We start from the raw sequence: 14,959 nt of genomic DNA on the forward strand, positions 1-14,959 counted from the left end.
TCTAGTTAAAAACCACAACTCCTTTGCCACCAGCAAAACATTTATTTTCCTCCTTGGCAGCCTGATGGCTTGACTGTGTATCCAAGCACCCTCCCTGAATGATAATAGATTTGGGGTCCTCTCCTCTGCCAGGTTCCCACTTAAGATTTGGTAGGTCTTGACAGAACCCAAATTTTGGTGGCTCTAATTTTCTAGCTCTTTCATTTATTAAACATTCCTTTCATGCGTCTCACACTCTGTCCCACAGTCTAAGCAAGACCTGGTGACACGTGCCTTTGGCTACACTTCCACTGATTTCCTGGATTTGTACTGATTTCTTGAATCCCTTCTCCAAAATAACTCTGCAGCCATAGCTTGTGTCCTACTGGAGTATATTTCCAGGATATCCACCTGTGATACTCCACTTAATTTAGTTTCATTTAGGGAACCCATAGGAGCCAAAAACCACGGCTGCTTTACATCAGCCCCTCAAGAGACCTGCATTAACCTGAGCTTCAAAACAAGGCGTATTAGTTAAAAAAGAGCAGTAACAATTGCTTCCTGCACAACAAAATACCACTGTGGGATGATGAAATGGCCTTGCAGAAAGGCCAGGCAGTGCAGGCTGCAAGAGCAGTCATAATTATTGCCTTAAAAGCACTTGATGCAGCAATAAACACATTACCCTGAATGCCATATATAATGCAGTGCCTTCAGTAGCAGCGTTGCTAAAGCGACTTTAAATATGCCTTTGTCATCCAAATGTGAGCAGAAGGAACACTGAGAGCCAAAGCTCAGCTTGGCATTGTTGGCATTATTCAAATGATGGGAAAGTGGCAACGCTCGGGAAAAGGGTGAAGAGACAGAAGGGTGGACAAACAGATGAGTAAGGGAGAAAGTCTCCAAGGGAAAAGGAGAAACTTGAAACTTCAATTATTTAAATTAAATCATTAATTGGGCATTTTCTGTCCATCTCTGTATCATCATGTAGTATGAAAACAAATATTTGACTATGTCAGGCTTCAAATCCTTAGACATATCTACATACCCATCCGTCCATCCTTGCACCTATAAACACAAATACTCACACAAATCTTATGATCTTTGTCTTTTCCACGACTGTGGCCAAAGACCCCTCCAAGTACTGCTTTTACTTGTGATGTTTTCCATTCCACACATTCTTGTCTTTACTATTGAATAGAACACTGTAAAAACCACCCGCCAGTGCTATGTTACTTAGATAAAAATGATTTTTGATTGCTCTTAATTGGTTTCTTAAAAAAAAAAAAAAGTACAAAAGAATATTTTTGGTCTCACAGGCATTTGTAATATTCTGATAGAAGACTACTTATTAATTTAAATAGGTTGACAAAACTTCTAAATTTTCAATGGAAATACTAAATACTGTCATTTATCATTTCAGCAGTTACACTATTTTATAGATAATACTTCATAATGGTTAGGAATTTCTCTCCAGAAATTTCAGGAAGAATGCAAAACTTTTTTTTTTCAGTTCCAATTAAAATCTCATTTCCAAAATTTACAAGAAAATCAAAGGATGAGCTGTTCACAATTTCCTGCAAACCAGTGCATTAGTCAGAGCACTCCAGAGCTTTCTGGGCAGTGCTTTTGTTGGTTAGGGTTTGATTTACTGCACCTCACTGGATGCATTGGAGTGTCCTGGTGTAAAACTCCAGCATTTATCACTGATGAGTGAGGAAGATGACAAAAAGCTCCTGTATTTGCAGTTAAGGCTGGCACAGAAGGATCACCAGGGCATCGTGGTGTCCTTCCACTGAGGGCTCCTCCACGAGCAACTTGCCCTGCTTAGAGCCCAGAGTTTGTCTTCTCTAGGAAACAGAGGCACGGATTATTACTTTTGTTAAATTATAAACATCATTTACCAAGCCAGCACAATTTCTCTAAATATCTGTAAACCTCACTCTTCTGTCTATGTCTTTGTTCTTCCTTTTAATTCCCAGCACTCATTTAGTGTGCTGGTCACGTCTTCATCCAGACAGCACCCAAACAGCAGTGGGATCTGGGGTGTGATACACACTCAGCTCCTCCAGCACTTGGCATCCCTGCTATTTTTAACACTTCTGATTGGAAAAGGCTGAATCTGTTATCTCAGGGCTTAATTTTCTTAATTGAGTTAGTCACTTCTTCAGCATTTTTGCATTTCTTTTTTAAAAATCACAGATTTAATGTAACAGCACTAATATCGCCTTCCCAACACTTTCTGACCAAGGTATGGAAAAATTCAAAGGGTTTGAGGTCAGGATTTTAGTTTTCCTTCCTTCCAACTTGTGTAGCCATTTATCCTTGGACTAAGAGGGTGAAAAATCCTTCCATAATGGCAAAGTGGCAATGCAGAGGAAAATGAAGTTTATATTCCTGCTACTCCATCAACTTGGACTGCTCCAGTGAAACAGCTTCTCGTGGCAAAATGTTGATTTATTAAATGCAGAATGTTTCACCAGAATACGACTGAAACAAAATTATGTTCTGCCAGCTCATCTGCTCCGGCAGACTAAAGCAAAACCGGGTAGTTTGTAGAATATTAAAAAAAAAAAAAAAATATTCCAAAGATCATAATTAAATGGAGCTTTGGAATTGCTGATCTTCCAGAAATTAAAAAATGAAAATAATTCAAACTCTGCTGAGAGACTTCTTTAATATGAGAATATCCCAGGAAATGGATAGTTCAGGTTTATACTGCCTATTCATTTCATGTAAAAGCCAGAATTATTAATGCAGCTTTTACATTACATATTAAATCCCGAACAGCAACACTGAGGCAATTTCTAAAAATTGCCTTAACATTATACTTGAACCAAATTCAGATTGAATTAAAGCCATGGGCTTCAAGCACCTGGATGTTTTACACCCCAAAACATCAGCCCTTCAAGCGAAGGCAGGAGAAAGGATGCTGGAACTCACATTTTTCACAGCAGACTGGATTTGCTTGCCTTCCCCAAACCTCAGGAAATATTGGCTCTTAAAGCTGTCACTGAGTCTGGAGTGCACAAGTGGTTGCTTTGGTGGAGATCCAATTGTTTTAACAGGGCAGATCACGTGGGCAGCAGGTTGTGCCTGGGGAAAAGCAGGACATGGGAGACAGACACAAGGGATGAGGATCAAAGCTGGATCAGGGCCACAGTCTCTCCCTTTTCCAGTAATATTTAATCCCCAGGGGCTACAAAGACTGAAAACCTCCTTTGTAATAATATTTACTGTAGGTTTTTCAACAAATCAGCACAAATGTTTGGGAATTAATTGAATATACACGGATAAATAAGCATTAGTCTATATGAATCTATAATTAATAGATACTAAATACTCCATAATCGTATTAATTTAGGAAATCTTTGATGGCATTCCAGGCTTAAGTGTGAACTGTTGAGCCCACCCTCTGCATGGTTAATAATAATAATAGTAATAATAATAATAATAATGCATTACATTTTTAAAAAATTCGTTTCAGCTGCAAGAATGTGAATTCTTTAACAAAAAAAGCTCTGCGTGCGTCTTTCTGGTAACACATCCCGAGATTTATGTGCATCATAAACAAACATGTCTGTGGTATTATAAAGTGTAATTCCAGTGTATCTGTTATTAGGAAAGGGAATAGGGTTTCCCATATGCTCTCACTATTATTTCTCCTGTAACTGGGAACGTGCTGCCAGTACATTATCAGGAAATAAAAGCTACCCATCCCTACTGTAAATATTCCAAGGTGGGGGTTGCAGAGGAGCCCCATGTTAAACACCAGAGGGAATTTCAGGTGGCAGGTGCATTTCAAAGCCCAGCAACAATATCCTGGGTTTAGCAATTTCAGAGGCTGGTTCCTGGTTCTGTAACCTTTGGGGGGTCCTAAACCCCAGCAGGGGAGAGAGGGGGCAAAGAACAGGGAATGCAGAGCCCGTGGAAGAGCCTGAGGAACAAGGAACATTTTCCACGATGGAAAAATACCACCTATGTCTTGCTGCAGATTATTTTCAGGATTGGAACGCACACCTTGCCCAACAATCCTGTTTGTCTAGCAGAGCATGAGCCAAGTGAAACCTGTCCCAGCAATTCAGTGTTTATGATTTTTAAACAGCTACTCCCATATAAAATAAAATTATGGCATTACCCTTCAGCTAGGAGAGTAATAGAATCTCTCACTTCAGAAAGGAGTGGAAATTTAGTGTAACAACTAAAATTAAAAGGTGGGTAGTTGGCTGAACATCTTTTTCTCTGTTTAATGATCCTGTGTTACCTGGATTCATACGTCACATGGATTCATACTTTTCTACAGTTTTCAACGGGACTATTTAGAGAAAAAAGTTCTGCCTTTAATGATTAGGATCAAAAGCAATTAGATGTAAAAGGTACCTGACTCAGGTATCTTGCCGCTGAAATGCTTGGGAATGGTTTGAAACAGGGATCTTTTTTAACCAACCTTTCTGGGCCTCTTTTGTTTTCTGAGACAGTGCTACGCAAGCATTTAATGTGCTGGTGAGCTCAGCTCTCCTCCCTGTTCCTAAGTTCTACAGACCTACTCACCATAAAGTTTGACAGCTAGTATTCTCCTGTACGTAAGAACAGAAAAAAACCCAAAATTTCAACTGTTTCAGGACTTATGAAAGGCCCACAAGCAGCAGAAACATTAATTTTTCACTGTATTACTGTTTTCATCGGACATTAATACCCTTGGAAGACATACCCTTCTTCTAGGATCTGGGATGAACCTTAGCCCAAGGACTATTCCCTGTGGAAGGCTCTATCCAGCACAGGAATGTGTTCTCACACAGATCATAAGTTGGGCCAAGGAATGACAAATTGCAGGATTATGCTCCCATTCTCTTCCAAGCAGCCGAGAAAACACGTCATAAAAGACATCAGTAACTGCTCTCTCTAAAAAATGCTGGTTGGGAATGTTCTCTTTCCCTGCCAAACAATTCACCTGCTGTTCTCAGGCACAGCACAGCATCGGTCCTGTGTCATTTTAGGAAATCAGGGACGAGGAGAACACGGGCACAGCTTCCTAACAGGAAATACTGTGGATGGATGCACAGTGCTCCAGGGAAATACAACACATTCCAACACCAAACAAGGTTGTTTGTCAGAAGCAGTTTTGGAAGCCCTGGGGATAAAGTCATCCCTGTCAGGAATGATTTAGCAGCTGTAGAAAGGGACGAGCTCCATCAGACAGCAGGAAATTTAACCAAACCCTCTTTTTCTCTCCGGTGGCTGGAATTCCCTGGTGACCTCCCACTGAGGGGCAGGGATCACCAGAGCTCTGCAGGCTCTGGAACAGACCCTTTCCCTGCTCAGGGAACTCTTGGAGAGGTGTGATGATACTTGTTAACCTGAAACATTTCCTTGGACTGTTAGAGAGATCCCCGTCAATTTTCCCTATAATTCCTTAGTTTCATGAAAAAGTAACCCATGGGAATTTCTGAGGTGGCTGTTTGCAAATCCCAGTTGGTGATCTGGATTGATTTTATTGGAGAACATGCTGGCCTTTGATGTTTCCACTCAGGAGAATTGAGGAGAAACTTAACATGGGCATTCCCACTTTGTTTTGGATCTTCCAGCTTCCTTCTCTGGACAACTCACTGTGCTGTCTTCGAGGTGGGACAGGATAATAAAGCAGGAGGGGTTTTCTGGGATGGATATTGCAATCTCCAGTTTTCAAAATAACTGGTGAAAAGAGTTCTCTGGGCTTCCCTGGTTTCTAATTTTCATGGAGAGGGTGGACAATGCACAGACTTGCATAGGGGGGAAAAAAACCTAACAAAGTACACACACTGCTGGTGTATAAAATTATTTGAGTGAATGATTTGATATTCCTATGACCTACTTTAGAAGAGGTTATAAGGAAAATTAGCAAGTAATGATAAAAAGGACAACAAAATTGGAAATATTGAGCATGTGAGTTTAAAAATATCTGTCCACAGATGAAAAAAAATTCCCAAGGAAAGGCCTGTTTCTGCTCTTGCATTGGATGTTTTGGACATTCCTGTTTTTTACCAACCAGAAAAGAGAAAATAGTACCTGCTGTGAGTTTATTTTCCCCCCCTTCCCCATTTAAAAGCTTCAGAAGCTCTTATTTAAACATATGGAGGTACTCTCTTGCAGCCACTGGACCTATCCATCATTGTGCCAACACGCCCCTTCCAAAAGCTGAAGGACAGACCTGAATTTGGAATATATCACCTCTTCCAATCTCTCCTTATGATTGAAACTGTGCTGGGGAAAACAAAAAAAAAAAGCTTAATTCCCCACCACAAAGCATATACATCAGTTAGTTTGTAAAGCAGTGAATTAAAGCAGAAATTTGAGATTGCTGGTAGGAGTGCAGAAATTTGAGATAAATGTCCATGCTGAGAACTTTAAGGAAGTTTTATTTTTATGACAAGTTATCCCAGTAAATTATTTCCAAGGGCAGTAAAGGCACAGAAAACTACTCTGATTAAATCTTAGTAGATCCAAATCCACAACTGAAAGAAGATAAATAAGGCAGTCTCCATTAGTCCAGTCCTTAAATAATTTACAGCAGCTGAGTGCCCACCTATAACAAGTTGGGGTTTTTTGTTGTCGGGGTTTTTTTTGCCTAAGGAAGCAAATTCTGAACCACCAAGAAACAAGAGAAAGAAAGCACACACAACTAAACCAAACTGCAGTTGTTGATGCTACTTGTCTTTTTATTCTGTGTTTGTGTTGTGCCAAAGATCTTTTTTTGTCATGGCCTAAACATTCCTTGAGTAATGTGCCTTGGTTTTCCTGTTGGTGACACGCAGCACAGCGACTGCCACACTGCAGTTTGCTGCTACAGGATCATCACCACTGAACCTGAATTTTTGATTAACATACTATTTTAAACCTTGATATGGTTGGTCCCTTTAAAGCCTCGAGACGGTTTTCTCGATCAATGCTTATTTTAGGGGTTATTTTGGTGATTGATCAGAGCTGAGATGATGGTTCTGCCTCCGCCTTTCTGGCCTCTTCCTCGCCAGCTCTGCAATGGAACTGCAGACAGACAAACCCCACCTGCCTCCTCCTGCTTCCCCAGCCATTCTGCAAGAGATTTCTTTCACTGAAAATGCTTTTGAGAGATGGGAACTGATAAGAAATAAGCTCTAAAGCCCTTCACTGCTCTGCTGGAAGTGCCCCCAGCTCCTGTCCCTGCTGCAGGAACCTGAGGGAAGGATCCTGGTCAGCCATGGGGAATCACCACCCACTCTCAGCTTGGGCACCTGCTGGTTTTTCCCCTTCCAGAATTTGTCAGCAGATTTGCTTAGTATTCCTAAAAAATCCTTCAGAATCAGCAGTGATTGATACTGGAGCCCCTCAGCAGTTTCCCAAAGAGGCTGTAAATCTTATCAGCGGGAAACTCCGACACAGAGCAGCAATCACCGCTGGCAGGGAACTGCTGCAGCCATTCCCTGCTCCTGTGGGACCAGCAGCAGGTCCTGTGGATGCTCCCAGCCCTGCCTAACGCCTCGGATCTTCCCCAGCCACACACGGCTGGAGAATGGCAAGCACTTGCATTAACTCATCCGTGTGGCCCCGGTTAAAACAAACCCTGCTTTTTATGCAGGCTCTTTAATTTCTACCTTTTGCCCTGTTAGCCTGTCCCCTTGCTCTTCATTCGAGTTTTTTGCTGCCAGGTGTTCTAACAAGGCCATGAATTCCTTTTTCCAGGAAGAGGGAGTGAATAATTGCCATGGATATTTCCATATATCTGTGCACCCACACGTGAGTGGTTGGTCAAGGTGCTCTCACTTGCTGGGGTATCTGTGTCACAGCATCATCTCCCTTCTAATACTTCACCAAAAGGCACCTTCTGAGTTCTCAGGGATGTTATTAACCAGTCAGTCATGAGCAGGTAGTAAACTTGGTGCAATATCACCCCATTCATCCCATCCAGCTGAAACAAGCTGAACCTTTGCTGGGACAGATGCGCTACTCTGTGCTGGATTAAATTCAAGTAGGCTCCCGACACCTTCCTGACTTCAGGACAGAGTTACAAAACAGCAGCAGAAGTAGATTTGGTAAATTGGGTATTCCACTCATAAAGGAAAAATAAATTTCTCTGTTTGCAATAAACATATTACACACGAGTGCAAATCATCACTTTTTTCTTGCTTCAAATAAACCCACACATCCTCTCAGACCTCACACAAAGGCAGCCAGCTCGGGGGAAATGCTGAACAGACTCAAGTAATAGCTCTACAATAAAAAATAGATCTGCAGACAGAGCTGCCTGTGCTCAGCCCCATCCCAGAGCTGCCTATTCATTATTTATATGGCACTATAGATTAGCATAGCACTTCACCGAAATAAATACACAAGCAGTGCAGTCCCACCCCTCAGGAAGGCAGGGCAAGGGCCAAATCCCGGTGTGCTGAGTGCTCTGCAGCCAGCACTGGGAATGACACCGTGTGTGTAAAGCACTGGGGGTGAAGTGTCTCCAGAGGCTAGGCAGCACTTTTTTTTCTTTTCAAATTCAGTTTCCCTACCAGGAAAAAAAAAAAAAGAAAAAAAAGTGGCTAGTTATTACTGTACACCTTCCTAACAATCCTTACTATGATTATAACTATTCTGTGGTACTCCCATCAATTCTGGTTCCACTGGCTTTGAAAATTGCCAAGACCACATCAGGCATAGTCAGATTTATCTTTTTATTTCCCTAGCATAGATTTCAGGGAAGGAGCAAGAGCAGGAAGAAGCAATCAAAAAAAAAATCACATCCTGACAGCAGTTGCAGAGAAACACAGCTGAAAATATTCTTTGCTTTTTTTTCTTCCCTTCAAATTTTCAGTTGGAAATCAAGAGCAAAACTACTACTTTGTATCCTCCAACTTTCCACAGACCACCAGCAAACTGCTGCAAGGAACAGCTTGGGAATGAACCTCAGGGCTCCATAACTGCAAAAGCACTAAGGACAGATGTTGGGGACAAAAATGAATAAATGCATTAAAAGGCTTCTTGGCATTAACAACAGCTATGTGCCAGAGAAGCCTGAGAAAGCTGTCTGGAAGTGAAAACCAATTTGGGTTGGAAGGGATTTCTGGAGGTGATCTAATCTAAGCCCCTGCTCAAAGCAGAGGTAATGTCAGTTAGATATGTGCAAATATTTGCACATATTTTCTATCTCCAGCACATATAAAGGAATAGAAAAGTGTATATAGTGAGCATATATATATATATATATATACACACACACGAGACAGAAAGAACCTGCAGCAGTGGAATCACTTTCCAGCACTAGGATCTGCTCCCAAATGAATAATGACTTTGAGTAATGGCAAGTGAGCCCATCTTTGACAAGATTCTCAGTCACATCCCTCAGCAGGTGATGGGACAGCGTAACCTTGGCCAAGTACCCCTGGGATGCCAGGCACCGGCACATCCTCCCACGCCAGAAGCACTTCCTAGAACGAGTTTGTGCACGTAAAATAATTCAAGATGACAGCAAATCACAGATACACTGGAAAACAGGAATATCTGACTTCCCCTCCTTCCCTTAATCTCCTTCCAAACGGAGGGAAGAGCTGCATCCTTTCTCATCTGCCCTCCACACCGTGCAGCCCTCACGGACAGGCTCTATAGTAACTTAGAATCGTGTTTCCTTGGGCATGGAATGGGATGCCTGGAATGCCCCACAGGCTGGGCACTCTGGGCACCGTGACCACAGGGACAGGAAGCTCCAGGAGCTTGAGGTTTTGCTGCCCCCAAAATTCACGTTCACAGTGTTGCCTCTGGAAGGGCACGTGTTTGACCAGGAGCTCTAATGAAATCTTGGGCTTTCTGCCCTTCCTGCCTCTAACACTTCACCTGCACATGAACCAGTATTCCCAGTCTGCCATTAAGATGGTGACCAGGTATGGAATGAGAGACAGAGGACAATGATCTGTGTAGTATTTCCCATCATTAACCATTTTTCAGTTTAACTAAAGTTTCCATTTGTGTTTCCAACCCCCTGTCCGAGCACTTGCACACCGCACAAACCCAGGGCTTCAATCCCCACCTGTCTCACTACAAACAGCCCCAATATTGACCACCTTTGCCTCACTTTCCCCCCTCCATAAGAAATAATAAGCTTACATTTTGCTGGCTCAAATAATCTGCCTCCGTCCTCTTCACCCTGTAAATCATTGCACATGCAAAGGAGGGCTGACGCTTTAGCAGCACTATTGATCCACCCAGACCTTTGGGTGAGGAGTAAAGCCTCTTTAATTACTTTGGCTGGCTTTCAGCTTTGGTTTTGGTTTTTTTTTTTTAACTAGTACCACGTTTTAGTGTTGCTATCACTTAGCTTACATTCAGAGCTTTGCTCCCCAGAGAAACACCTCCTGCCTCAGCCTGGCCGGCCCATGCTCGGCATCAAAATCACAAACAGCCATTCTTTTCCCTTCTCTGAGGATTTGATAACCTCTACACTTTCCTTAGCCAGAGGTGTTTTGACCTTTAATTAAAAGGAAAATTTGTTGTCTTCCATTCAGAAGGCAGCAAATAATGAACTCATTAAAATGAGGTTAGTGCTCGGGCCTCAGAGCAATAAGAGCCCAAGTCTCATTAGCAGCTAACAATCCAGAACACAGCACATAAATAAACCTAATATGGCAGAGCAAAATGCCTTGGTGCATTAAATTCGAGCAGAATCAAATGTTTACAGTCAATGATGTCTGGGGCATGAAGTTTTAATGTACTTAATGAAGGAAAGCAAATTGCTTCCTATTAGGCATGAAATGTTCCTGCAGAAATCGCCCCAAAAAGTTTATTATGTAAATGAAGGATAGAGTTATAATTAAAAAGGACATAGCAGGAAAATATCACTTCTTCCTAATAGATGCACCAATTATGGAGAATAAAGACATGGCAACTTCAAATCTACAAAAGGTAATTATATGGATTAATGTAAAAGGCTGCTGAATGTAAATGCACTATAAAGAAGAAACTGTATCTTGTGGGTGTCAGAGAGAGGCTTCATTGACAAAGCAAAGAATCAATTAATAGAATGAAAACCGTGAGTTTTGATTGATTCCAGGCAATTAAGGGTTTGTGTTTGAAAGAACAGCTTTGATTACCTTAAAAAAACCCTACTTTTTGCTTAGCCTGGCATGGAAACGTGTTCCATGTGCAGGTGAGTTCCATGGTTCTCTCCTTGGAGAATGATTATTATTAAGTATGATCTATTTAACTGGTTTTTCATATTAAGGATGCAGAAGACATTACTCCTCTTCCCCCAAACAGTCAAGTAGTGACAAAAAAAGTTTGGACTGGTTTAACTGACAAGATCTTAGCAAGAAAAAGAGGAGAGGTCATAAACCCGAAATTTAGCTGCATTATAAATTAATATTATAAATTAATACGCATAAATGGAAATGACAGTGAAGAAAAAAAAAAAAAGCCTTTAGGATCAAGCCAAGTCCAGTTTGAATGGCAGATTTGCCCTTTAGACAGAGAAAAAAGCTTGACACATTGCAGGTTATAGGATTTACATCTTAATCCTCGCTCTGTGTTTTCAGGGAGACCTCACCGGGCTGGAAGGCTCCTGCCCATCCCACAGCTCTGTCATCTTATGGAGATGTGAGGGAAAGGAGAGGGAAAAGCCAGGCTGATACAATGATGTTTGTTTCGTGCACCTCTTTGCACTATATGTTAAGTGATGATAATTTCTCAAGATGTTCTTTCCTCAAAGGAAAATTAAATTGATTTTGCTCAGCCCATCAGTCTTCCTCAACGTATCTAAAATGCTGTACAGAGCTTGGAAAATCATGTTCTAAAATGTAATGACTCAGATTCCGTGCTTCTGACTTCAATGGTGCCAATTTAGTGCCAGGTTTTGCCAGCTGGGGATTCTCCTCAATGTCTCAGCTAACAGTGGTGTTGATCTCCGAGGTTTTACATTTTAGTGAGCGTTTAGTTGTTATATATTATGTAAATATAGTCCCACACGTGAAATCGTCACAGGACTGAAATAATCAACTTACTAAATGTCTGGCAAGACAGGCTGCAAACCGTGCTGCTGCCTTAATATTTAATGCTAAAGCATGAGATTTACTGTCCTTACATTACTTTATTTCCTTCAGCAAGGAGAGGAATTGGCTTGGTGGCTGTTGTAGCTGGTACACACCCTCTTTCTGCTTTCCGCCTTCCTTGCTACCTACTAAATGTTACTAATTAAAAAATGAAGGCAGAGGCACAATGGCTGACAGCCTTTTGTGTCACACACCTCAGCCGCTCAAACCTGGTGTCATCATTTACACCGGACTGGAGATGCCTTTGGTTTAACGGTCCCAGGAAGAGGTGGTGGTTGTTGTTGTTTAAATTAGAGCAGTGGGCTGAGCAAAAAGGCATAACTGTTTTCCTGTAATGTTAAGTGAAATTAGTAATGACCACACAAAATGTAATTTTTTTCAAATGAAGGACAACATTAGCTGGGCTGGCAGCGTGTGTAAAGCACCGCAATCATTTTATCGCTGAACTCGGCGAGAACATGATCGATAGAAATGTTATTAATAGATAATAGGAAAAGTTCTCAAGAGCCACATAATGGAGACACAGAAAATTGATGAAAATAAGAGTTTATAACCCATTCAGCATTGGCAAGACCAACGGGGAGATAAATGCACTGCCCATCTCACATGTAGCTCGCTCACATTCTGGGGGCTGGGGGTTGGAAGTGCACAAGGAGCAGCTTTAGAAGCAGTGCCAAGTTGACAACTACTAGTAAATGTAAATAGCTCACACAGACTGAACCATCCTTTCTCTTGCTCTAGTAACTGGAAATATGTCCAAGAAAAAAAATGGATAGGTGAGCAAGACTACACTTATTTGTCCTGTAAGCAACACCCTTTCCTTCCATTTCACTTAGAGTGGGCCAATCTTTTGCCTGGAGGAGAGAATAAAATCAAACAGGGATTTATTTTCTGACCTGGACATCACTTGTACCACAGATCAAAACTGGGGTTTTTGCTCATTCACACTTTAGCCTGAATTCGGTATTCAGACACAATCCATAATGTTTCTGCAGGTAAGTAAATCCCAGTGCCCCCCTGTCTGGATGGCAAAGAGTATTCCTCATTTTACTTCGAGTTTTAAGCACATTTTTATCAAGCTTCACTAATAACCCAGAGCATGGGTGACTTAGTGAGCCAGTATCTTGCTGTCTCCGAATGGCTGGATCCAAGTCCTGCCATAGATCACTGCCACAGTGGATAATATCTTGGTCCAAGCCACAGAGCCATCCCCTGCTTGGGCACTTAGGTGCTATCACCAGCATTTCTAGACCATCAAACTCTGATGTAACAGTCTCATAAAGAATGAGCCCGAAATAAAACGTGAAGCATTTTAACAGTATCTGCTTTTTTTGTATCTCCTCAGCTGGACACAACTTCTAAAATGAGGCATTCCAAAAATCAATATTAACTTTTCTAAATGCATCTTAATTTCTCTATTTATTTCAGGCTTTACTAGAGACTCAAAATTTACTGCGCACTCAGGTTGCAAATTTTACCTTCAACCTTGGATTTTCAGGAAAATTTTACCACACAGGTAAGAAGGAACCCCCTGCTCTCAGGTAGCTGCAGTTAAATAGGTGACAGAATTTCAAGCCTAGCTTTCAACATGCCCTTTTTAAATGACACAGTGAGCCAGTGGAGCAGTGGGAAATACATTTTCCCCCCCAGTTTAGCATCCACTGTCCAAAGGGGTAAAGGTACACTACGGATGAGCTGCTCAGCTACACGAGGATGCCCTTGGTATTTTCCTGAAAGATGTGTGGTAGTAAATCTCAGGGTGACAAAAGAGGCAAAGTAGCTGCTGAGATATCTTTGATTGCACAGGACAGCACAGGAGACATGCTAAGGTTTTATTCTGGCATGATGAAATACAAAAGATTGGAAAAATCCTGTTTCATAAGCTCTGAAGAGGCAGAGGCATTTGAATGGATGCACAAGATTTTGTTACGCCTGTGAAGGTGATCTGTCTCAGGGATCTGCAAATCAGGAGGGATGATAAAAGGAAACCAACAGGAAAAGAATTCTGTCCTGAAACCCTGCTGTCTCCACACTGGGGGCAGTAACAGGCTGCACACTTGCACTGTTCCTGTGCAATTAGGCACTTCTACTTCTCCTCCTCGCGACCCCTTTCTCATTTTTGCTCCATTTCTCCACAGCACAATAACCCTTTTTAAAAATTTCATGTTTTTTCCTCCTCTTTTGCCTTCTCTGTAACACTTTGCTGCACCTCCACTCAGGCTTCCCCCCTCTGCCACTGAGCCACGAGGATCCCTGGTGGATCTTTTGCCAAGGCAAAAAGAGACTCACTGCAAGAGAGAACCTCCTGTCCTTCCCCTTTCCTAACCCCATACCCTTCCCACTTTGAGGACCAGCTCCAAAATCCTCAGCTGTCGGGACATTCAGTGACACTCAGCACATTCAGGGAAGCTGGGATGCTCATCTGGAGCAGAGGAGCCAGTGAGAGGATGGGAGGGTGAGTTGAAAAGCTGGGAATGATGCACTCCCTGCTTCCATGGACCATGAGGCAGCTGTGGAGGAAAGCAGGTCACCCTGGGAGAAGGGAGATCAGGAAGCCTTTGAGGGTTGAGCAGAGAAAGGGCAACCAAAATGATGTGTTTGTACCCCTGTCACTAAGCCCAGGCTGTTTTCCCCTTGTGCAAGCACACAATGCTGAGAGCAACTGCTGCCCAGGAAACCCGACAGACTAAGGACAGGGGGTGGAGAGCCTGAGAAAAATGAGAGGCAGAGAGAGATGGAATTACTTGCCTGGAGTCATATAACAAGGCAATGGCAGACCTGTGATCAGAGAGCAGCTTTGGAGACAGAACTACAGTGTTCTCACTTCATCTTGACCTGCCCGTGTAGTTGTTCCTTCTGGAGATTAATTGGACACACACTTCATACGAGAAACCAAACAAAAATAGCCCGAGGTGCTGAGCTGCTCTAAAGCAGGAGCCGCT

The 14,959-nt window shown here is 42.2% G+C and overlaps 1 protein-coding gene across 3 annotated transcripts in view; it reads left to right on the forward strand.

Annotated features, from left to right (window-relative positions):
- Window positions 1-14,959, forward strand: part of NDST4 (N-deacetylase and N-sulfotransferase 4) — a 65,010-nt gene that overhangs the window by 18,913 nt on the left and 31,138 nt on the right. For all 3 annotated transcript variants that reach the window (XM_050320443.1, XM_050320441.1, XM_050320442.1), the window contains one exon: window positions 13,446-13,533. In XM_050320443.1, coding sequence (XP_050176400.1) covers window positions 13,446-13,533 — 88 coding nt within the window. The remainder of the gene's footprint in view (window positions 1-13,445; window positions 13,534-14,959) is intronic.

Source organism: Myiozetetes cayanensis, unplaced genomic scaffold, assembly GCF_022539395.1.
Source record: "Myiozetetes cayanensis isolate MyiCay16 unplaced genomic scaffold, myiCay2020 scf24, whole genome shotgun sequence".
Classification (NCBI taxonomy): domain Eukaryota; kingdom Metazoa; phylum Chordata; class Aves; order Passeriformes; family Tyrannidae; genus Myiozetetes; species Myiozetetes cayanensis.